This window comes from Bufo gargarizans, chromosome 6 (genome assembly GCF_014858855.1).
Source record: "Bufo gargarizans isolate SCDJY-AF-19 chromosome 6, ASM1485885v1, whole genome shotgun sequence".
Classification (NCBI taxonomy): Eukaryota; Metazoa; Chordata; class Amphibia; order Anura; family Bufonidae; genus Bufo; species Bufo gargarizans.
The window spans coordinates 145,767,668-145,791,113 of record NC_058085.1 but is presented as its reverse complement, the minus strand read 5'-3'; the positions used below and the strand labels follow the sequence as shown (position 1 = coordinate 145,791,113).

Here is a 23,446-nt window from a genome sequence, read left to right as displayed (position 1 = left end):
AAGTAAACTATCTCACTTTGAGCTTAGAGAAAGTATGCAAGAAAATAGAGGAATGGGAGAGACTGGTGTTACTGGAAGATGAAGGCCCTTTTCCTCCCAGGCTCCCGCCTGCATATAGAGATGTATACTCCAAAGAACCTGATGGACGACCGAGTTACCGGTCCAGAAATCGCAAACAGCCTGTCTGTCACTATTGTAAAAAATATGGACATACTGAATCAAACGGGCATCCCCTGAGGCAGAGGACTGCCCCTCGGGAGGTAGAACAGTAGGTCCAAAGGATCCAAGCTGAATGCCTAAATACGTAGGATCTCGTCCAAAAATGTACATCTGTATCAACGGGATACCATTTGAAGCCCTGTTGGGTACTGAGTCTCAGGTCACCACCATCCAACGACCTGCCTTTGACAAGTTCTGGGATTCAAGTCTCCTTACCCAGCTACCGGAGTCCTGGCTAGATATCATTGCCAGCAACGGTAAGCCAGTGAAAGTCCACTTACCACAGCAAGGTGTGATTGTGGTACAAGCAGGAGATAAAGGAGGGCACCCTGTGATCCTAGGGACTAATGTCTTTAAAAATTGTTACTCCGAAGTGCTTGAAGCTTTGAACCAAACTATATCTTCAGCCACGCCTGCTTCCAGAAGAGTCATTCAAAAGACTATCAGTGTGCTGTGTGCTCAGCAAAGGTTCGCCAACAGAAAAGGAGAAATCTGTACTGTCCGGATCCGGGATAACCGGCCGGTAATTCTGCCTCCAAATTCCCAGATCCAGGGCCAGGACTATCAAGCCTTAGAAGAGAACGACGCCCCTTTTCACCGCATTTTCCAGTGGAACTGCTTGATATGTTTATGCTGCTAAAGTGGTGATTGCTGTATATGCCTGTTTGTCGTTTTGTCTTTCAGGTTGCAGTTTCCAGCTGGGCGGACCCCTTTTATGTTGCGCCGAGGACGGGCAACTTCATGGCGTGGGGGTATGTAGTGTCCCACTAGGTAAAGGTGGGCACTACACAAGGATTAATGTGTTTATTGCATTAATGTGATGTTTTATGTTCTTTTTCCTGTGTTATCTGGGTATCAGGCCTGTTATGGTGTAGTTCAGCCTCCTAGACGTTAGAGGGAGCTAGAGAGCCCCGAGCATATATAGGTAGGCCCAGACAGGGAAGAGTTAGTGCAGTCCAGGTGGCTAGAAGTGAAGCCTAGTCAGCCTGAAGTTCCTGAGTCTATGTTAGCTCAGAAGAGACACCCCAGTAGAAGGGTTTTGCCTCCTGGGAGAAACCTGCAGTACCCTCAAGCCAAGCAGCGCCAGTGTATCCAGCTAGACGCAAGTAAGCTGAAGGGCAGAAGGATTACAAATATAGGGCAAGGATAAATACGGGAGGAAGATTATTTGCCAAGGATAAAAGCCAGCATTTTAGGCATACAGGCCTTGGAATACAGCCAGCCAGTATAACTGTGAAATAGTGCAGCCTGGGCTGGGAAGCGTGGATCTATTACCCTCTGTGTATCTTGCCAAGATTATACCTGCCAGTATTGAAATAAGCCTGCTTGTGAAGTATTTGATGCAAGGAACTGTATTACTATCTTATTGTATAAAGTTGGACTGTTCCAAGTAAAGCAAAGTTTGGTTCACCGCAACTTGTGTTCCTCACTTATTACAACTGGAAATCGGTGTGCCACCGTTACAGGCACTGGCGTCACGATCCTTAAAGGGACCTTGCCCCAGGCACTCAAAACACCTGCAACATCCAGGGCACCTCATCCACCATCAGGCCTGGTCCCTACATACAGAGTGTGCCCCAGAGGAACTTTGTGCCAGCCTCTCCTTTACTGCAGCATGCCTGCCCAGGGTTCTCCTACAAACAGTGAGTAACCCTCGATTGCCCATAACCGTGACCTCACTTCGCAATACCCTGCAGGTCTGGCGTGCTGCAATAGTGCCCCCAATAGTGATAACACTCCCCAATAGTGCCCCCATTAATAGCAATGCCCACTGTGCATAGGAATAATAATGCCCCAGTTTCCCTGGTAGCAATAATGCCACCAGTGCCCCTAATATTTATAATGCTCCTCCTGTAGTGCCCCCTGTATTATAAAGCTCCCCATGGTTCCAGTATATAATACTTCTCTGTCCCCCCTCTGTAGTGTCAATATATATATGGCCCCCTATAGTGCTACTATTTAATGCTACTCCACCCCCATAGTGAGAGTATATATATGCCCCCCATAGTGTCAGTATATATATAATATCCCCCCGTAGTACTAGTATATAATGATCCTCCATCCTCCCTGTTGTTCCTGTATATAATTCTGCACATTACTGTACAACCAGTATATAATGTTTCCCCCCTGTACAGCCAGTATGTGAATATAATGCTCCCCCCACCCTACTGCCAGCATATAATGCTCCCCCACCCTAGTGCCAGTATATAATGCCGCCAACCCTTGAGCCAGTATATAATGCTCACCCCCACCCTAGTGCCAGTATATAACGCTCCACCCCACCCTAGTGCCAGTATATAATGCTCCCTCGTTCTAATGCCAGCATATAATGCTCCCCTCCATCCTAGTGCCAGTATTATTTATTAACAATAAACTTTTGTTTAAATCACGTTTTTATGTAAAATACATTTTTGAGGACGTTATTTTTAATTTTCCATGTCGATATTTAATTTTCCATGTCGATACAACCCTGCGGGCTGTGATCCAGGTGGACCCAAGGAAGCTGACGACCAGGACAGGACTCTTAGAGAACAGTTCATTGCATGTATAAGTACTGAACATTTAAAGGGCCAGCTGAGGATGCTGTCAGCTCAACACCCCAATTGTACATTTTTGGATTCAAAGAGCTGGCCATCAGTATACTAGGCCATAACCCTGCCGCGGGGCCAGCAGCCTCCCCTGAACCTCAGGCTTATCAGCCAAAGACTGTCAATGTGGGGCTGGCTGGAGTCAGTGAAGCCACTCAGTCTCCAGTAACAGATGTAGTGGCAGCACTAATAGAGCAAGTAAACTATCTCACTTTGAGCTTAGAGAAAGTATGCAAGAAAATAGAGGAATGGGAGAGACTGGTGTTACTGGAAGATGAAGGCCCTTTTCCTCCCAGGCTCCCGCCTGCATATAGAGATGTATACTCCAAAGAACCTGATGGACGACCGAGTTACCGGTCCAGAAATCGCAAACAGCCTGTCTGTCACTATTGTAAAAAATATGGACATACTGAATCAAACGGGCAACCCCTGAGGCAGAGGACTGCCCCTCGGGAGGTAGAACAGTAGGTCCAAAGGATCCAAGCTGAATGTCTAAATACGTAGGATCTCGTCCAAAAATGTACATCTGTATCAACGGGATACCATTTGAAGCCCTGTTGGGTACTGAGTCTCAGGTCACCACCATCCAACGACCTGCCTTTGACAAGTTCTGGGATTCAAGTCTCCTTACCCAGCTACCGGAGTCCTGGCTAGATATCATTGCCAGCAACGGTAAGCCAGTGAAAGTCCACTTACCACAGCAAGGTGTGATTGTGGTACAAGCAGGAGATAAAGGAGGGCACCCTGTGATCCTAGGGACTAATGTCTTTAAAAATTGTTACTCCGAAGTGCTTGAAGCTTTGAACCAAACTATATCTTCAGCCACGCCTGCTTCCAGAAGAGTCATTCAAAAGACTATCAGTGTGCTGTGTGCTCAGCAAAGGTTCGCCAACAGAAAAGGAGAAATCTGTACTGTCCGGATCCGGGATAACCGGCCGGTAATTCTGCCTCCAAATTCCCAGATCCAGGGCCAGGACTATCAAGCCTTAGAAGAGAACGACGCCCCTTTTCACCGCATTTTCCAGTGGAACTGCTTGATATGTTTATGCTGCTAAAGTGGTGATTGCTGTATATGCCTGTTTGTCGTTTTGTCTTTCAGGTTGCAGTTTCCAGCTGGGCGGACCCCTTTTATGTTGCGCCGAGGACGGGCAACTTCATGGCGTGGGGGTATGTAGTGTCCCACTAGGTAAAGGTGGGCACTACACAAGGGTTAATGTGTTTATTGCATTAATGTGATGTTTTATGTTCTTTTTCCTGTGTTATCTGGGTATCAGGCCTGTTATGGTGTAGTTCAGCCTCCTAGACGTTAGAGGGAGCTAGAGAGCCCCGAGCATATATAGGTAGGCCCAGACAGGGAAGAGTTAGTGCAGTCCAGGTGGCTAGAAGTGAAGCCTAGTCAGCCTGAAGTTCCTGAGTCTATGTTAGCTCAGAAGAGACACCCCAGTAGAAGGGTTTTGCCTCCTGGGAGAAACCTGCAGTAGCCTCAAGCCAAGCAGCGCCAGTGTATCCAGCTAGACGCAAGTAAGCTGAAGGGCAGAAGGATTACAAATATAGGGCAAGGATAAATACGGGAGGAAGATTATTTGCCAAGGATAAAAGCCAGCATTTTAGGCATACAGGCCTTGGAATACAGCCAGCCAGTATAACTGTGAAATAGTGCAGCCTGGGCTGGGAAGCGTGGATCTATTACCCTCTGTGTATCTTGCCAAGATTATACCTGCCAGTATTGAAATAAGCCTGCTTGTGAAGTATTTGATGCAAGGAACTGTATTACTATCTTATTGTATAAAGTTGGACTGTTCCAAGTAAAGCAAAGTTTGGTTCACCGCAACTTGTGTTCCTCACTTATTACAACTGGAAATCGGTGTGCCACCGTTACAGGCACTGGCGTCACGATCCTTAAAGGGACCTTGCCCCAGGCACTCAAAACACCTGCAACATCCAGGGCACCTCATCCACCATCAGGCCTGGTCCCTACATACAGAGTGTGCCCCAGAGGAACTTTGTGCCAGCCTCTCCTTTACTGCAGCATGCCTGCCCAGGGTTCTCCTACAAACAGTGAGTAACCCTCGATTGCCCATAACCGTGACCTTACTTCGCAATACCCTGCAGGTCTGGTGTGCTGCAATAGTGCCCCCAATAGTGATAACACTCCCCAATAGTGCCCCCATTAATAGCAATGCCCACTGTGCATAGGAATAATAATGCCCCAGTTTCCCTGGTAGCAATAATGCCACCAGTGCCCCTAATATTTATAATGCTCCTCCTGTAGTGCCCCCTGTATTATAAAGCTCCCCATGGTTCCAGTATATAATACTTCTCTGTCCCCCCTCTGTAGTGTCAATATATATATGGCCCCCTATAGTGCTACTATTTAATGCTACTCCACCCCCATAGTGAGAGTATATATATGCCCCCCATAGTGTCAGTATATATATAATATCCCCCCGTAGTACTAGTATATAATGATCCTCCATCCTCCCTGTTGTTCCTGTATATAATTCTGCACATTACTGTACAACCAGTATATAATGTTTCCCCCCTGTACAGCCAGTATGTGAATATAATGCTCCCCCCACCCTACTGCCAGCATATAATGCTCCCCCACCCTAGTGCCAGTATATAATGCCGCCAACCCTTGAGCCAGTATATAATGCTCACCCCCACCCTAGTGCCAGTATATAACGCTCCACCCCACCCTAGTGCCAGTATATAATGCTCCCTCGTTCTAATGCCAGCATATAATGCTCCCCTCCATCCTAGTGCCAGTATTATTTATTAACAATAAACTTTTGTTTAAATCACGTTTTTATGTAAAATACATTTTTGAGGACGTTATTTTTAATTTTCCATGTCGATATTTAGACTTAAACAAAAAAAAATTAATAAAATCCTGCATTTTTCCCCACTAGCCACTAAGCCTAATAATAGACGCCACTTCTTGGTCCAACCAGATCACTTTACTGCAGTTATTTCACTATCATTTGAGGCAGGTTTAGAATGGCATATATCACCTCTGTGTATAGATAACACAGGATCTTCTATTCATAATTGGTGATTGTCAAAGCTTATCTGCTGCTTGCTTGTACAATGGACTCTGCAAATGCAGTACGCAGCCCTGCAGGGTGAGGCGAATGGTGAGGTCACAGGGGTAGTTACTAACCGAGGGTGGTTGTAGTACTCACTGTCTTTTATATACCCTGGGTGGACGTACAGCAGTGATGGAGAGGCTGGCACAGGGGACCTCTGGGGCACTCTCTGTGTATAGGGACCAGGCCTGATGGTAGGTGAGGTGCCCTGGATGTTGCAGGTTTGTTTAATGTGCCGGTGGCAAGATCCCTTTAAATTCGTGACGCCAGTGCCGGTAACGGTGGCACACCGATTTATGGTAGGAATAATAGAGGAACACGATGTTGTGGTGAACCAAAACTTCTGTTTACTGGAACAGTTAACTATATACAGTCTTTGGTCAAAGTTCCATAGGTCAGTGATAGTAACATGCAGGCTTTACATCAATTGGCAGGTACATTGTTCTTGCAAGATACGCAGAGGGTTAAACACTTACAGATCAGGCTGCACTTTCCTCAGAATCCTGTCTGTCTTTATCCCAAGGCCCGTATGCCCTATTGCTGGCTTTATCCTTGGTTAGGGAAAACTTCCTCAGGTATATGTCTCCTTGCTTTAAATAGATCCTTCTGCCCTTCAGCTCTCTGGTTCGGCTGGAATACCTTTTGCTCTGCACTGTACTTGGTAGGAACTTAGTTTCTCTCATGAGGCAGACCCTTCTCCTGGTGGCAAGCTAGAAGCCTGGGCTATCTAGCCTGGGCCTGACTATAAATACTAGGGGTTCCCTAGCTCCCTCTACTGTCTAGGAGGAGGAACTACACCCTAGCAGGCCTGATACACAGATATAACAGGGAAAATACACAATAAAACATTATATAAAATACAATGACCCTGTCCCGCAGGAGGTGGGAACAACGTGTCCCAATTGACCCTTGTGTAGTGCCCACATTTACCTAGTGGGACACTACACAAAGGTTATAGATCATGCCTAGAAAGCTCTCCCATAGAAGTCAATGAGGTCTTGTCCATTGCATCTATGGCCCATGTGGCTGCAGTAAAGCATTTCTTTAAAAGTTTTCTAAATGCTGTCTCAGGCAAGATGGCCACCCTCATAGTCATCTTCAGGAAACAGAATAAAAAAATAATTGCAATTAGAAAATAAAAAGAGATAAGAAAAAAAGCATATATTTTGCTATCTGATTAAAACTGGCAGGAAAAAAAATTGGTGACACATTTCCTTTAACTCAGTCCTGTCTTTGATACAAAATACAGAAGGGACCGTAGACCCCAAATTCCATTACATGGAGTGAGATAAAATAGGGATACAATGGAAACAACGATGTAAAGAAAAAGAAGCATGGAAAGTAGTGGTTGTAGTAAGGAGATGACAGAAACATCCCTCAGCTATGCCCTCCAAGCAGAGGTCAAACAAACCGAGAAATAGTTCAGTTTGTGGGTCAGGCGTCTCATACTTAGGGGTCCTTTCCTTGAGAACTTAAAGGTATCATTTACATCTGCATGCAGTTAGTCTTTGAATCATTCCCCTCTGACAAGTTCTTACAAAATTCTTAAAACTTTTTCTTAGTTATGGAGGAATACGATAAACCCAGCTTCCAAAAATATGAACACAGCCTTTATTGCTTCATAAGTGTAAAATCCAAGATAGCAAAAAAATTTTTGCGTTTTGGGTCAAAGACCCTTAGTCATTATTAAGGGTTTTTGTTTGACCTGAAATGTGTAGACTTTTTTGCTATCTTGGATTTTACACTATGGAACAATAAAGGCTGTGTTCATATTTTTGAAGCTGGGTTTTTCATACTCCTTGTTGTTAAACTTGCGCTACGTTCCTGGCATCACCCGTGCTTCCATCATTGACTCAAGTGAGCTAATATATCTCCCTTTATTTTTTCTTAATTATATCTGTTTAGGGTACGGCCAGACGCTCAGGTTTCCATATGCAGTTTTGGAAGTCAAAACCAGGAGTGAATAAAAAAAAAAAAAAGAGAAGTCGTATCTGCCCTTTATACTTCCTCTCCTTTCATGATCCACTCCTGATTTTGGCTTCCAAAACTGCATCAGCAAACCTAACCGTGTGGCCATACCCTTATGAGAAAGCCAACAGGCAATGAATATGTCTTTCGTTGTAGCCTCCAAGAGAATTGTCATGCTCTACAACCTGAAATGTGCCTAATTATGGAGTATTATTGTATGAGATGACGCATGAGCACCTAGAGAGGACCTGCTCCATCCTTACACAATTGAAACTGGTCCACCTGACAATTCACTAGTATCAGAGGACATCGCCAATTGAGGGAAAAAGGGGGGGGGGGGACTAGAAGAAACAAACACCGGAATCGGTGAAGGTATACACCTGTAAAGGTATATGGCCGACTACTATTGTGTGAGGACAAGCTGGGTCCTCTTTAAAATAAATGGTGGACAGAAGCCTAAGCTGGCAGGAGGCATAAGTGGCCTCTGGAGTCTGGCCACAGGCCTTTTCCTATTTACTTTGCCAAATAATAAGAGCATTATGCTCCTCCACAAGATTTGATCACATTTAATCTCTTGTTATTTGTCGCTTAAGAGGTACCTGCTTTTGTCACATTGTCACACAGCATGGGAGGACATGACCCCGTCCCTTAACTTAGACATATGTCAGTTGGGAGGGGAGAGGGGGGGGGGTTGGGTACGACACTTAAGCCTAACTATGTATCTAATGAGAATAATGCTTTACATCCCACCTCTAAGAATAGACACAGGCCTGTACGACTAACCCCCTCCTAGCCAGAGCCCACCTCCACACCGCCACCCTGTCTGTACTAATATGTAGTGCTGCACTGATATTATATTTATATAGGCAGGCTTATGGTTGCAGCTGTTCGTAAAGTATGACCTTGGGAGTCTGACAATGCCACCCTGTCAACTGACAGCTGTAAAATCCTATTCTCTACACTAATATATGTAGAACTACCGTTCCTGGATATCTAATCACCCTTCTAGAAGAAAGCCATACAGGGACTTGTAGTTCACCAACAGCTGCAGTGCAGTGGTTTTCTACTTTTCTGTCAGGATGTAAAATATGGAATAACTGGGTGGCAACCAATATTGACTCCCTTACAGCTCTCCCAGGGGTTTTCACTCAGCTTTTCAAGACCCGGAGCAAATATTCTTTCTTATTATCTATTGATTTATCTCTCAATTCTATAACTTCTATGATGTTCAGCAGTGATGGCCAGTTCGCAGTGTTCGGCGACGAACAAGTGCGATCTGCCATCTTTAGTCCCAAGCCCGGCGATGCAGAGGTAAGTCCTTACCTGTGCCTGTGCCGCGCAAGCCGCTCTAAAACACATGCGGTCACCGGGAGCAGGCAGTTCCGAGAACAGCCTTCATCGCGCGGTTCTCGGAACTGCCTGCTCCCGGTGACCGCATGTGTTTCAGAGCGGCTCGCGGCGCAGGCACAGGTAAGGACTTACCTCTGCATCGCCGGGCTTGGGACTAAAGACGGCAGATCGCATGTGTTCGATGGCGAACACTGCGAACTGGCCATCACTGATGTTCAGCACACTAGGAAAGCTTGGACAGAACCAATGTAGTTGTCATTACAGCTCCCAAAGGGGTCCTAACAATAGCAGTAATTGCAAATGTTCCCCAGCCATTCATCAGAAACTCTGTGATTTGGCAGGGCAAGAGTTAATATCTCAGGGTAGGTCGGTGGCGCTGATAACAAAGAATACTTGACATGTGGGACATCTCTGTCACTCTTCCTTTTATAGTAGCACAGCTCCCTCTCCCTAGATATAAGAGGGGGCTGAGTGACCACCCTGGCTCTGTCATTCCTCCCTTCTCATTCATTGCCACCCAAGAAGCCCTTACTTACACATCATGGCCCCCAAGAAGCCAGACCCCAAAAAGGATGCCCCCAAAGCCGCTGCCGCCGCACCGCCGCCTCCTGCTCCAGAGCCCCCAAAGGAAGTTGCATTTGACCCAAAAAGTGTCTCAGTAAGTATTCACTACCATGGAGAGGAGACAGGATGCTTGGCTCTGTCAGAATGCAGTGTGCTGGAGGATGCTGTATACTTGGCTACCTATCTGCTTGCTGTCACTGAATGGAAGCATTCTTGTTTACATACAGAGGCTGAAAATGTTTATAGATCTTTTAAGAGGTTGTTACAATAGTTTCCAGTCTGCACAGTCCTCTGTGAGACAAGGCTGTCTCCTGTCTTGATAGTTTATCTGCAAGATCTTTCAGACTCTGGATGCTAACAAGAATGTTCACTTTCACTGACAACAAACAGAGATCTTGGGCTAGGTGAGGAACACAATTTTTGTTATTAACAGCTTCTCTCTGCTTCTGCGTTAGATGCTATATGTGAGCTAAAATCTGCAACTTCTCTCTCGCAAGGAAAGTGTGGAGGCGCAGGGAGGGACAGCAGCACCGTCAGCCTTAATTTAGACAGAAATTGGTGCAAATTTAAGTGCACATCTTCTCCTTGAAAAAATTTAACAGCTTATGTTTGAATGTGGCAATTTTTTTGATACTGCAATGCTGTTAGGCTGAGCTCCAAAGTCTTTATTTAATTGCCAGATCATTGAGAGATTACATTTAGGGCTCATTCACACGACCCTTAAGGACCAATGATCATACAACATTCATTCTCGATCATTGCCCTGTGTTACTATATCCGACAATCCATCAACAAATGAGTGTTTGTTGGCTGCTTGCATGTTTGTGTAGACATAAGCATTTCCCTGTGTGAACACAGATGTGTTGCCGGCAATAGGCACGCTGTATGGGAACAAATGTTTAACCCCTTACAGTACGATTATCGCTATGGTTAAATGTCCCTACCATTGACATGTTCTGGTTATATAGTGAATCAGAATGCATTAACAGAAATAATCTGCCCATGTTAAAAGGGCCCCATGCACATGACTGTGTCTGTGGATCCGCGAAATATAGATGTGGTCCGTGCGCTGAACAGACATACAGATGTGGAAAGCGCATAGATAATCTTTTTGTTTTCCGCATCCATATGTCCATTCCACAAAAAGATAGAACACGTCCTATACTTGTCCGCAAAAGGCGAACCCACTGAAATCAATGGGCCCCCAAAAAACGCGGATGCAACACAGATGGTATCCATATTTTGCAGATCTGCATTCTGCAGACCGCAAAATATATAGGGTCGTGTGCAGGAGGTCTTATGCTCACCTTACGTAAAGATCTACGATTGCAATCTTGACTATCCAAAGTGATCGCTATGATTATTTACACTATGGGTCTATGGTTAAGGACCAGTGAAATTAGTCATATTGTATGCATTATGGGAGCGTGAAAAGGCACCTGTACATCTGTCTATATAGGACATCTTGCCAAAGATATAAAAAAAACTATTACAAGTTCCTGCATATGGCTTTAAAGTAAATGACACCATGTAAAAAGGAACATACTAAAGATGTCTGATGGTGCAAATAAATGACATCATCAGCATTTCAACTTTCAGTGATTTCAGAATGAAATTGCAAGACTGCAAAATCAAAAAAATCATAAAAATCATCAAAGTCATAAAATATTTGCCATTCCCTGTATAATGTAAGAAGTGGCATTAATGGAGTTGAACGCACCATACGAGATGGGATGAATTTGGGAGCACTTGAAACCATGTAGTAACCTTACCAGTCATGATACTTTGGTGGAACACTTGCTTTCGGGGGGCATCAGTCTTTATATTCATCACTCGTATAACCAGGACCTTCAGCAACCACATTCACCACCAATAGGTCTCCTCTACATACTACAAAGCTCTGTAAAATGGCACTTTGAATCTCAAGTGGCCTGTGCACCACCTTAAGACGTCTATGAGGACACGTTGAGTGCCCCTATGTTGCCTCCATTGTACATACCATCCCCTAGAAGCAATGGGATAATTGTGCCAATCTGAATAGCAGACTCCGTGGTGTTTATATGGAGATGATATAATATAATAACTCGTGCTACATGATCATTTGCCAAGAGATGTTCCGGCCCCATGTACGAGATATGACAACAAGTAGATGAAATCCTATCACATAGAGACATTTAATAGCACTCAGGGAAGCAGATGTCAGGACAAGTGACAAAATCAGGAACAAAATATTCTGTCTGCACCTTGTAGAACAAAGGCATCCCAGATGAAGGATTCCCTAGGGGATCCCCCTCCTCAGGTTTCCACCATGATATAACTGAATCTAGATGGCTGGACATCAGTTCTCTTTGTATTGTTAGCCTCCAACTCAAACATTGCTTCTGGGGTTCGCATCTCCCACCCCCACAAATGTTTGAATTATCAGTGGGCTATGGGAGCCAGCAAAGGTTTTCAGGGCATTCCCACTATAGTATTTTCCATGTTCTGACTGTGAAAAGGGTTAATCAAACACCGGGTTGCCTCTACGGCAATGGTGACCTAGCTGTTTGGACATTGGCCAGTGCCAGGGAGTGTGTGGGGGTGTGTAGGCTACTTTCACTCTGGCATTTTGGCTCTCCGTTTGTGAGATCCGTTCAGGGCTCTCACAAGCGGTCCAAAACGGATCAGTTTTGCCCTAATGCATTCTGAATGGAAAAGGATCCGCTCAGAATGCATCAGTTTGCCTCCGTTCCATCTCCACTCCTCTTTGGAGGATCCGTCCTCTATTGACTTTCAATGGTGTTCAAGACGGATCCGTCTTGGCTATGTTTAAGATAATACAAACTGATTCGTTCTGAACGGATGCAGACGGTTGTATTAACTGAACGGATCCGTCTGTGCAGATCCATGACGGATCCGCACCAAACGCGAGTGTGAATGTAGCCTAACACTGCTTGACTAAGCATAGCGACTTAGCTGTCAGTCAGTGAGTAGAACACCCACATGACCATGACTCCTAAACAAAGAAACAGCAGAATTTCAAGGAATATCTTACAAGATTTTCAGCACTTTTATCAATGTGCTCAGCTCCTCCTGCTCTATAACGTGCTGCTGGCAGATTACATTACATTTTCATAGCGACAGGTTCCCTTTTAGTGGCCGTTAACAATCAAACATTTAATCTTGCATGTTGGCTCCGTTTTGGTTGTATCATGGTTACTCCTATATTCACACTCCAGTACCTACTTTTATTTTCGGAGACGGCACTCCAATGCTGAAGCATGGAAGGCTGCATGGCAGCACACAAGCACTCAGGAAGCTTGGAGTGCAAACTGTTAGGACCCTTGCAGACGAGCGTGTCCGGATTAGGTCCAGATGCGTCCCGGTGTATTGCGGCAAACCCGTGCGAGTAGGTACGCAATTTCAGTCAGTTTTGACTGCGATTGCGTTCCGTTGTTCAGTTTTTATTGCAAGGGTGCAATGCGTTTTGCACGCGCGTGATAAAAAACTGAATGTGGTACCCAGACCAGAACTTCTTCACCGAAGTTCAGGTTTGGGTTCAAGGTTGTGTAGATTGTATTATTTTCCCTTATAACATGGTTATAAGGGGAAATAATAGCATTCTTAATACAGAATGCAGAGTATAATAGTGCTGGAGGGATTAATAAAAAATAAATAAAAAATTTAACTCACCTTAGTCCACTTGTTCGCGCAGCCGGCATCTCTTCTGTCTTCTTTTGTGAGGAATAGGACCTTTGATGTCCGTCACATGATCCATCACCATTTTTTAACCCCTCCAGCCCTATTGTACTATGCATTCTGTATTCAGAATGCTATTATTTTCCCTTATAAGGCTACTTTCACACTTGCGCTTGATCGGATCCGTTCTGAACGGATCCGATCATATTAATGCAGACGGAGGCTTCGTTCAGTACGGATCCGTCTGCATTAATAACTTAGAAAAAATTCTAAGTGTGAAAGCAGCCTGAGCGGATCCGTTCAGACTTTCAATGTAAAGTCAATGGGGGACGGATCCGCTTGAAGATTGAGCCATAGGGTGACATCTTCAAGCGGATCCGTTCCCATTGACTTACATTGTAAGTCTGAACGGATCCGCTCGCCTCCGCACGGCCAGGCGGACAGCTGAACGCTGCAAGCAGCGTTCAGCTGTCCGCCTGTCCGTGCGGAGGCGAGCGGAGCGGAGGCTGAACGCCGCCAGACTGATGCAGTCTGAGCGGATCCGCTCCATTCAGACTGCATCAGGGCTGGACGGAGGCGTTTGGGTCCGCTCGTGAGCTCCTTCAAACGGAGCTCACGAACGGACCCATGAACGCTAGTGTGAAAGTAGCCTAACCATGTTATAAGGGAAAATAATAATGATCGGGTCCCTATCCCGATCGTCACCTAGCAACCGTGCGTGAAAATCGCACAACATCCGCACTTGCTTGCGGTTTCTCAGCGATTTTCACGCAACCCCATTCATTTCTATGTGGCCTGCGTTAAGTGAAAAACGCACAAAGAGGAGCATTCTGCGATTTTCACGCAATGCACAAGTGATGCGTGAAAAACACCGCTCATGTGCACAGCCCCATAGAAATGAATGGGTCGTGATTCAGTGCGGGTGCAATGCGTTCACCTCACGCATTGCACCCACACGGAAATCTCGCCCGTGTGAAAGGGGCCTAACACTTTTCTTATTTAAATACCAGGCTTCTTGTTTTAAAACATTTTAATTAATTTGTCTTCTAGACATGAGATCAGCAGTCATTGGGCCAGATTTATCATTACTCTGACAGCTCACTCCACTTTCACATATGGCTAAAGTCAGTTTTAGCCAAGTCAGATTTATGATCGGCCCTTTAAGACTGTAACAAATGTGGTTTGACGATAGCAGTTTATCCGTCAGTAAGCAGCTTTACAAACGTTGCACATCTTTACAAAAAAGTCGCATGTTCTTTTATAAAGTCTCATAAAATGAGCATGGTCCTCACTGGAGTGATTTTGCGAATTTTTTGCGACTTTTTTGCGACTTTTTAAATAGTCGAAATAGTAAATCTGTCTAGAGATTCATTTACATTAGAAAACACACCCACTTTCAGAAAATTGGCGAGCATAGTGCAGAGCCAATAAAAGTCGTACATTTTTGCGCAGTTTAAGCGATTGCACAAAAATTTGCGACTTTTTCACTCCATTAGGCCCCATGCACACGGCCGTGTTTCACAGCCGTGTGCGGGCCGTGGAACCGCGGCCTGGATCCCTCCTGAGAGCAGGAGCGCACGGCGTCACTGGTTGCTATGACGCCGTGCGCTCCCTACTGCCGCCGCAATACAGTAATACACTGGTATGATCTATACCAGTGTATTACTGTACTGTGCCGGCAGCAGGGAGCGCACGGCGTCATAGCAACCAGTGACGCCGTGCGCTCCTGCTCTCAGGAGGGATCCAGGCCGCGGTTCCACGGCCCGCACATGGCTGTGAAACACGGCCGTGTGCATGGGGCCTTATTCTGACTTGAGTTAATGATAAATCTGGCCCTTTGTCTTCACCATCATTTTTTCTTGTTATTTTTTAAACTAATTTTTGTAATAATAAAATATATTTTTCTTTTCTTTACAGATTGAATTCAGTGCTGATCAGATTGAAGGTAATTTCCTTATTGTATTTTAATGTCAGTATTGTCACAAAATTAAAGGCACAGACACATCGAAGATTCTCACTGTTGAAAGCAGATAAAGCTGATTGATAAAAGCTTAAGGCTGGGTTCAGACCTGAGCAATTTACAGCGCGTTCCTACGCGCTGTAAAACGCTCAACAGGCAAGAACCAATGATTCCCTATGGGAATGGTTCTCACCTGAGCGTTTGACAGCGTGTACGATCGCACTGTAAAACGCCCGACGCCCCAAGAAGTACAGGAGCTTCTTTGGAGCGTCTTGTCGCGCGTTCCCGTACATAGACTTCCGGGAACGCGCGACAATGGGCGTTCGCTTGTTCCGGAGCCGCGATTGTAAACGCGCATACAATCGCGCATAAAGAGCGCTCCATCCCGAACGCTCAGGTCTGAATCCAGCCTTAGGTGGTCATACACCAGCTTCAGATAGCTTTAGGCCGACAGCTATTACTTCTGAGTCCTTGCACGCTTGGCTGATCATGCATGTGTTCTCAATAGGGGGGGAGCCATTGCCTGACACCTCTGGCTACAGCTTATCTCCCTTGACAAGAAACAATTGAGTATGTTGAAATCCAACATGTCCGAACCGTCTTTCTCCTCCATCAACTGTCTGGGAAAGTTGAGATAACTCCATACACAGATGATCACCTGGTTCTATCCAGGGCGCCTCAAAATTCTTCTGAACTGAATGTAGATCTCCAAAGAGACCTATGGAGATCTAAATTCAGTTCAGCAGATTCACAAACAATCCAGCCATCAGGGCTAAAGACTGTCAGCAGATTTTACAAAATGTGTGGGATCTATGGGCCCCTTTGAACAATTTCATTTATTCCCATTCCCAGCATTCAGCTGAAGAGGGAAGCTAAGCAGATTGATTACGATCTTGGCTCATGAGTAGTGTTGAGCGAATTGAAGTTAACAAAGTGGACTTCAGTGCAAATTTCAGGAAAAATTTGATTAGTCACAAAGCCAAATTTCCTTGCACTTTGTGGTAACAAGTCAATTTTTCCTGAAATGGCGGTAAAAAAAAAAAAAATACATTCACACTTCATGTGGAGAGGCCATTGCGGCCATATTGATTGAAGACAACGCGCCAAAGCTCACGCGCACTGACTGGTGACTTCACCACGCTGGTCGGGCATGGTGACATCATCAGTGATTTCGTCACAGCCCCCGACCACCGTGATGACTTGGTGACGTCAGTGCACGTGAGATTTGGCGTGTTTTCTTCTTTGTTTTTAACTCCTGATAAACCCCTGAAAGGCCTCAATGTGACTGTCAGATGCCATGATCAGCATTGAACGCAGGCATCTGAGGGGGGTTCAATGACGAGGGGCGGCATGATTTCCGTTCCCCATCATTGCGCCCACTACATATATTGGAATGCGATTCATGACAAAGTAATTTGTTATGAATCGAATTTCTTTGTGAACTTTGGCGAAGCAGCTGAATAAAATTTTTGATAACTTTGCTCATCTGTATTCACGAGTCAGCCTCTAGTAAGAGAGACTGGGTAAATAATTATGCATCCGTTGTGCCATTGCATTATATATGCTGACAGATTAGAATGAAACCCTTCTTTACTATACTGACCATATAGACAGCGAAGCAGGAAGTGTGTGCTTTATGCCCTCTACAATGAATGAGGGTTAATACTAATAAATACCAAACTCAACACATAGAATCTACAGCAGAAGGAGACTAAGAAGACTCAAGAAGGGCTGTCTACAACACTCCTGCTCTAATAGAGATGGTGTGTATGCATTCCTGACCGCAAAAATGGATAAGATTGTGTGCATGGGGCCGAGGAAATAAATGAGATATTAAAGGGGTTCTTCGGGCTTTTAATATTGATGACCTATCATTAGGACACAGAGCGAAGGGAGACGGCACGTGCCCATTGTGCGCCTTCCCTTCATACAGCTGATATGCGGGGGTGCCGGGTGTTCTGAGGATGGGTCATCAATTTTAAAAGCCTGGAAAACCCCTTTAAATGTTTTTTTTTTTTTTTTCAGCCTGTTGCTTCCCATGTCCAACAATACGTTCCATCATAACTATAATCCCTTTTTTTTTAGAATAGGTTTATCTATGGTCAGTTTTAAACATAGAAAGCTTTTTATATGGTCCCAAAGCTCTTGTAAAGAACAAAGCATTGAGCGTTGTCAAGGGACTAGACTGCCAAGGAAAGAATCTGGTATGAAGGGAATGTCCACTGCAATGGACCGAGGAATAACTCTAGTTTAGAATCAGCATATATAATAGTAAACTGACCCTGGTAAGCGATATTGTTCAGCTGCTTCTGATGTTCCGCTGAGGTTCCACTGTTGGAGTACTGGATAATTGTTTCCGTATTCCTTTGGCCAGATTCCTTGAAAGATTTTATATCAGGGACTCATGTGAGATTACAAAAAAAGGTGCTGTGCATTCACTTAAATGGAGCTGAGCAGCAATACAAGATAATGTTTGTGGGCATGAATGCTAATGTTCCTTGAAAAAAAAAAACTTTTTCTCTAATTTCAAACAAGTTCTAGGTACTAACAATCTATACATAAAAGTCAACCACGGTCACACAGAGCATGAGTTTGAAAAATATGAATATCGTGCAAAAGTCCATTTATTTCAGTAATGCAAATTAAAAGGAATTGCATTAATGCAGCTTAAAATTGGAATTTTGTGAAAAGGTTCAATATTCTAGGCTGTCACACTCTAGTCAGCTAATTAATACATACCCCCTGAGCAAAGGGGACCTGAGATTGTGACTTTCAGAAGCTATGAGCTTGAAATATCTCGCTTTGCATGTAAGGAGTCTCTCATATATTAGTTTCACCTTTTAAGTTGGATTACTGAAATAAATGAACTTTGCACGATATTTACATTTTTGGAGTTTCACCTGTATTTGGTAGGGGTTTTCCAGAGAAACACATAAAAAAAAGGACTAGAATGGGTTAAAATCAGGAGCAGACTGGGAACTTAAAGTGGTCCCATGTTGTGGGAACGTTTGCCAACTGCTCCTTGCTATGAAAAAGATTAACCAAGTGTTGGTATATAGTAGTTTTTGGAATTACTTTTTGTTTAATATGGTACTAATCAGGGGCGTACATAGAAATCATTGGGCCCCATAGCAAGAATCTGAATTGGGCCCCCTAACTCCGCCCACTAGCCAACCCTTGGCCCATCCCTGTGCCCCACGTTAAGCACGCAGGCCACAGTGGGTACAAGCTTACTTACACACAGCCCCAGAGAATAAAGAGTTAAAGCAGTGACGTCACCTCCTTCTGCAAAACAAGAACGTTTCTGAAAACTGGATTCACAGGAAGGGGGAAGACGACAACATCGCCCCCCTGACGGCCACAAGCAGAACAGCATTTCCCCGGATGATAAAAGTCAGCAGTCAGACGCCCCTGTGAAAAATAGAGGTTGAGGAGACACAGGGTGAAGAACTGCAGGCAGATGGGGGCGCAATAGAACAGCCAGTGCGGGAAAGGCTGCAGTGCATTGGCCTGGGCAATACTTATACCAGCTGTACATATATAATTATATACAGGAGGAGATACCCAGGTTATACCAGCATGCTCCATATCACTATATACAAGAAGATTTATATGGTATTGCATCTTCTTGTATATAGTGATATGGAGCATGCTGGTATAACCTGGGCATCTCCTGTATATAATTATATATGTACAGCTGGTATAAGTTATACATCTTCTGCTATATAATATACCAAAAGATCTGTAACTTATACCATATACGTTACAATATGTACATATATAATTATATACAGCAGATCCCCATGTTATACCTCAATGCTCCATATCACTATATACAAGATGTTATACCGTATACATATTATTGTATATAGTGATATGGGCCATTCTTGTGTAACCTGGGCATCTCCTGTATATGATTATATATGTACAGCTATTACCATCTGTACATATATATGAGCCTCCCCCCCTGAGTCCTCTATAAGCCCCCCAAAAATGCCCAGGGGATGGGGAAGTAGGAGGAAAGCACACTGTCCTTTATGAGAACCCCCCCCTCCCCCCTTCTTGCTCCCTATGAGTCCTTGATGGCTGCATACTACATGATGAACCAACCATATAAACCGGCCCCAGGTCCGGTCAGGAGCGGTCCTTTAGTCCGGGAAGGGAGGGGGGGTGTCTGCCACTGCACTGACAGTGCTGATAACTTCAGGCGGGCAGCACATGTGAGCAACGCGCAGGGACTCCAGAGGATCATGCGCCGCATCGCCTCACTGGACTGTATGTATGGCCAATCAGCAGCAGCCTCTTTGCGCTGATTGGCCAGTGTGAAATGCAGCCCGGAGTCTCGCTTCTTCAGGTCAGTGATTGGCTAGTGGCTCCGACGGGGGGGAGGGGGTTCGGAAGAACACACAAGTGCCGCTGCGCCGCATATTACCTAATTAACTAAGTGTGGGCGGGGCCTTCCGTGCGCTCCGGGCCCCCCTGTGCCACGGGCCCCATAGCAACGGCGTGGTCTGCCTATATTGGCGGTACGCCACTGGTACTAATACATCTTGCATCTTTCTTATTAACTCCCAGAATTCAAAGAGGCCTTCCAGCTGTTTGACCGTACCCCAGGTGGGGAGATGAAGATCACTTATGGGCAGTGTGGTGATGTTTTGAGGGCTTTGGGACAGAATCCCACCAATGCAGAAGTACTGAAGGTCCTAGGAAGACCGAAACCAGAAGGTAAGAGCAAAATAAGACCGATTCCAGATTATTTGTTCTTGCAGATTTTACTTTCCATTGATATATTTACATGTTAGTTGACTAGTTGGAGCAGTGATAACTTCACTTAGACCTGTATGAATACTATCAGTCATACAGGCAGTTCCTAGTAGTTCTAAATTCCAATAGCAGTGAATTGTAAACTCCCTCAGGCCCTACAGACATGGGGGTAACTACTAGGGTAGAACGCATAGTAGATGCTATGTGGGACAAAGGATGAGAGAGCCCACTCCAATGTAAAAGGAGCCTTAGAAGAATGAAAGGCAATGGTCACAGTTGAAGGGGGAAGAGCAAATATACGATGAGCTTGAGAAAGACAGAATAGACAGTCAATAATGAGATGTAGAGTGCTGAGAAGACAAGGAAGAGTGGAAAAACATATGGTACTGCATATGAATTGGTGTGACAAAGTACATCTATTACCAATGTAATACAATGGCCAAAGTAAGAAGATGACAACATTTCTCTGTTATGCAGTATAGAACATATAAGGAGGATGGCGAGGCTCCAGTTATGAAACCAACAGCCAGAAGAAGACAATCCACTTTATAAATAGTATTGCTTTGGTAAACTGATAGGCACATTCCACGTTTTCTGGCTCTATGTGACATACCTTCCATTTGATACAAATACACAGTCCCTGACACCTGGCATCATGTCTTGTTCTATTTCTGCATGAGGGATTAAACCCCCTCAGTCCCTGAGCTATGAAAAGATGGTGGGTTAGAGCATAAAGGCCACAGACGGCTCAAAAGGATTGTAAGTATTTCACCCACTGTATTTATGGGCATGTGATCATTTCATTCCTAGTACTGAAAGGACAAACAAGGTCAGTTATACCAATGGACTTGTTAGTGGTCCAGATGCCAACTGAACATTACATTCCTACTGCTGATTCAGGGGAGGGCTATTGACATTTCACCAAGCAGCGGTATGTGTGTTATTATCCATTATATGTAGTTAATGCCAAGGTACAGAAAATCTTAGAAGCTGGTCATCATGAAGGGTTTAGTCTTAGTGACCTAATACCCAAAGCCTGACAACTGTCTGGCTGTAGATCCAATAAATATGGTATGGTATGGCAATCTGAAGGATCAAGAATACAATACAGCTTATGTCATGTATATATTGCTTATGGGCTTCACTGTGTAATGCCTGAAGAGGTATTAGATATGGCTGATAGAGAGAGCAACTAAGACAACTAACGGTGATCTATGGGTATATAAGGAACCATTTAAGTATTAATATGTTAAGAAAATAATAATTCATTCATGGAATCTCCATGGAATCAGTGACCCCATGGTGGGTTACTATTTAGTTATTTGTTAATATTGCTATGATAGACTATAAAGGGACTGCTTTTATTTTTTATGTATCTGGAGACATGGCTACAATTTTTTCTTTACCTTGTTTCAGAATTAAACACCAAACTCATTGACTTCGAGACCTTCCTTCCGATGCTTCAGCATATCTCCAAAAATAAGGACCAGGGTTCATTTGAGGACTTTGTAGAAGGACTGCGTGTTTTTGACAAGGAGAGCAATGGCACTGTGATGGGAGCTGAATTACGCCACGTCTTGGCCACCTTAGGTGAATAACATTGCTGCATAGGAATAACTTGGTCTACAATGAAATAGAGAAATACATTTTGGACATGTTACTCACAATCTTTTTTCACTATATACAGGTGAGAAGCTGCAAGAAAGTGAAGTGGAACAATTGCTGTCAGGACAAGAAGATACCAATGGATGTATTAACTATGAAGGTATCCCAATGACCATGGGTCATACTAAGTTTCTACAGTTATGGGTACTAAAACAGATGTTATGTGCACAAGCAATGCAATTTCAATGACTGCTTTCTGAACTTGCCAAGTAGTACATACATCATTACAGTCCAAAATTAATTAAAAAAATACTTCTCCAACCAAGAGACCCATATACAACTGTGTATTCACCATGATTAGCATCTCCTCAAGGCTCAGGATCCCTCACTCAGTTTCCACTCTAATCTACAACCTACAAAAAGAGTCCCTCAATAACAGACAGATCACAGGGTCCCCTGTTGCTACCACCCACAGCAATTATCTGCTAATCTACATAAACCTGACTAGTTTTCATTTCTCTTGCAGCACCTCTGCAGGAGAGATGAAGAATTACAATCAAATTAAAATCAATGCGCTTACAGATGTGTGTAGAATCTTGTTTGTGAATATCATCTCACTCATATTTTTCTCCTCCTCAGCTTTTATCAAGCACATTATGGCTGGCTGAAAATAATGTGGTACGTGTTTAGTAATTTTTTTTTACTAATAAATAAAATCAATATAATTTTTACATGTTATGATCATATGACAAGAGATGATTATTTAGTAATAAACATGTTTTCAGGTACCATCATCATGTTTCTAATCTTTTATAGATCTCCATGAACTAGTCATCCATCCCCAACCACCCTATTCAATTTGATTATGAAGAACCTGACAACTCGCCATGGTCCAAAAGCCACATTTGAAATGTGAATGTCCTGGAGTCCTCATAGAGGCTGTTGCCCTGTATTGAAATACAACATGCAATTTTAAATTATATGTGATTTTTTTTCTCCTGGTGAATTCCACCAAATAAATTTCACAAAAAAACCCACAGAAGTTGTGTCCTGCATGTATGATTCTAAGTTCTTTTATGTTTAGCGTTAATTTTGTCTGCTGGCCTGGCCTAGAATTTTAAGGAACCTCTGAGCCTACTGTATCCTATCTTTAATATTTAGCTCTTCCTCCTCCTGGAAATATCTGGAGATTCTTGAGCAAACTCCAAAACAGTAGACAGTCACATACAGTGTATGGCATGTTAGTGAGTGTTGCTATGTGTCACTAGCATTTAGTCCTGTTTTTTTATTTTTTATTATGAGGCTTTTTGGCTTTTTGTTTCTTGAAGGGAATCTGTTACCAGTGATGTCCCAAACCAACTGTTTGCAAAGGCATATAGCTGTGGTTCACCTAATTGAAACGCTTTTTATATTGTTGATCTAAGGCTCCATTCCCGAGCTATGATATGTTTACTTTATATGCAAATTAGGCCTTCGGTGCAACAAGGCTCTCGTTGTGCCCAAGCTCCACTCATTTCTGTGGCAAGCCCCTCTCTGCCTGCTGTAATTGACAGGGCCAGGCAGGGGCAAAGCAGCAAGGGAGGGCTGGCCACAGGAGTTAGTTGAGCTTGGGAGCAACAAGAGCAACAGTGATGCCCTAATTGCACCAAAGGCCTAAAAAA

General features: G+C 44.1%; 2 protein-coding genes across 8 annotated transcripts in view; one reads left to right on the top strand and one right to left on the bottom strand.

Moving 5' to 3' along the window:
* Window positions 1-19,985, bottom strand: part of LOC122940867 (parathyroid hormone/parathyroid hormone-related peptide receptor-like) — a 102,235-nt gene extending 82,250 nt beyond the window's left edge. For 4 of the 7 annotated variants that reach the window (XM_044297728.1, XM_044297733.1, XM_044297734.1 and 1 more), the window contains exon 1: window positions 18,696-19,985. The gene's annotated coding sequence lies outside the window, so the exon portion shown is untranslated. Of the gene's footprint in view, window positions 1-11,550; window positions 12,428-18,695 lie in introns of those variants that run through there. The other 3 variants (XM_044297732.1, XM_044297731.1, XM_044297730.1) reach the window with 2 other exon arrangements.
* MYL4 (myosin light chain 4) lies at window positions 9,692-22,827 on the top strand. The gene is made up of 7 exons (XM_044297735.1): window positions 9,692-9,872; window positions 15,374-15,401; window positions 19,992-20,141; window positions 21,597-21,770; window positions 21,868-21,945; window positions 22,425-22,463; window positions 22,602-22,827. The coding sequence occupies exons 1-6, from the start codon at window positions 9,756-9,758 to the stop codon at window positions 22,451-22,453; spliced, it is 576 nt and encodes a 191-aa protein (XP_044153670.1). The 5' UTR covers window positions 9,692-9,755; the 3' UTR covers window positions 22,454-22,463; window positions 22,602-22,827.
* The last annotated feature ends 619 nt before the right edge of the window (window positions 22,828-23,446 follow it).

Coding starts and splice junctions, on each gene's coding strand:
- MYL4 (XM_044297735.1), top strand. CDS start 9,756: ATGGCCCCCAAGAAGCCAGACCCCAAAAAGGATGCCCCCAAAGCCGCT. Junction 21,771..21,867: donor CCACGTCTTGGCCACCTTAG/GTGAATAACATT, acceptor CACTATATACAG/GTGAGAAGCTGCAAGAAAGT. Junction 21,946..22,424: donor TGGATGTATTAACTATGAAG/GTATCCCAATGA, acceptor TCTCCTCCTCAG/CTTTTATCAAGCACATTATG.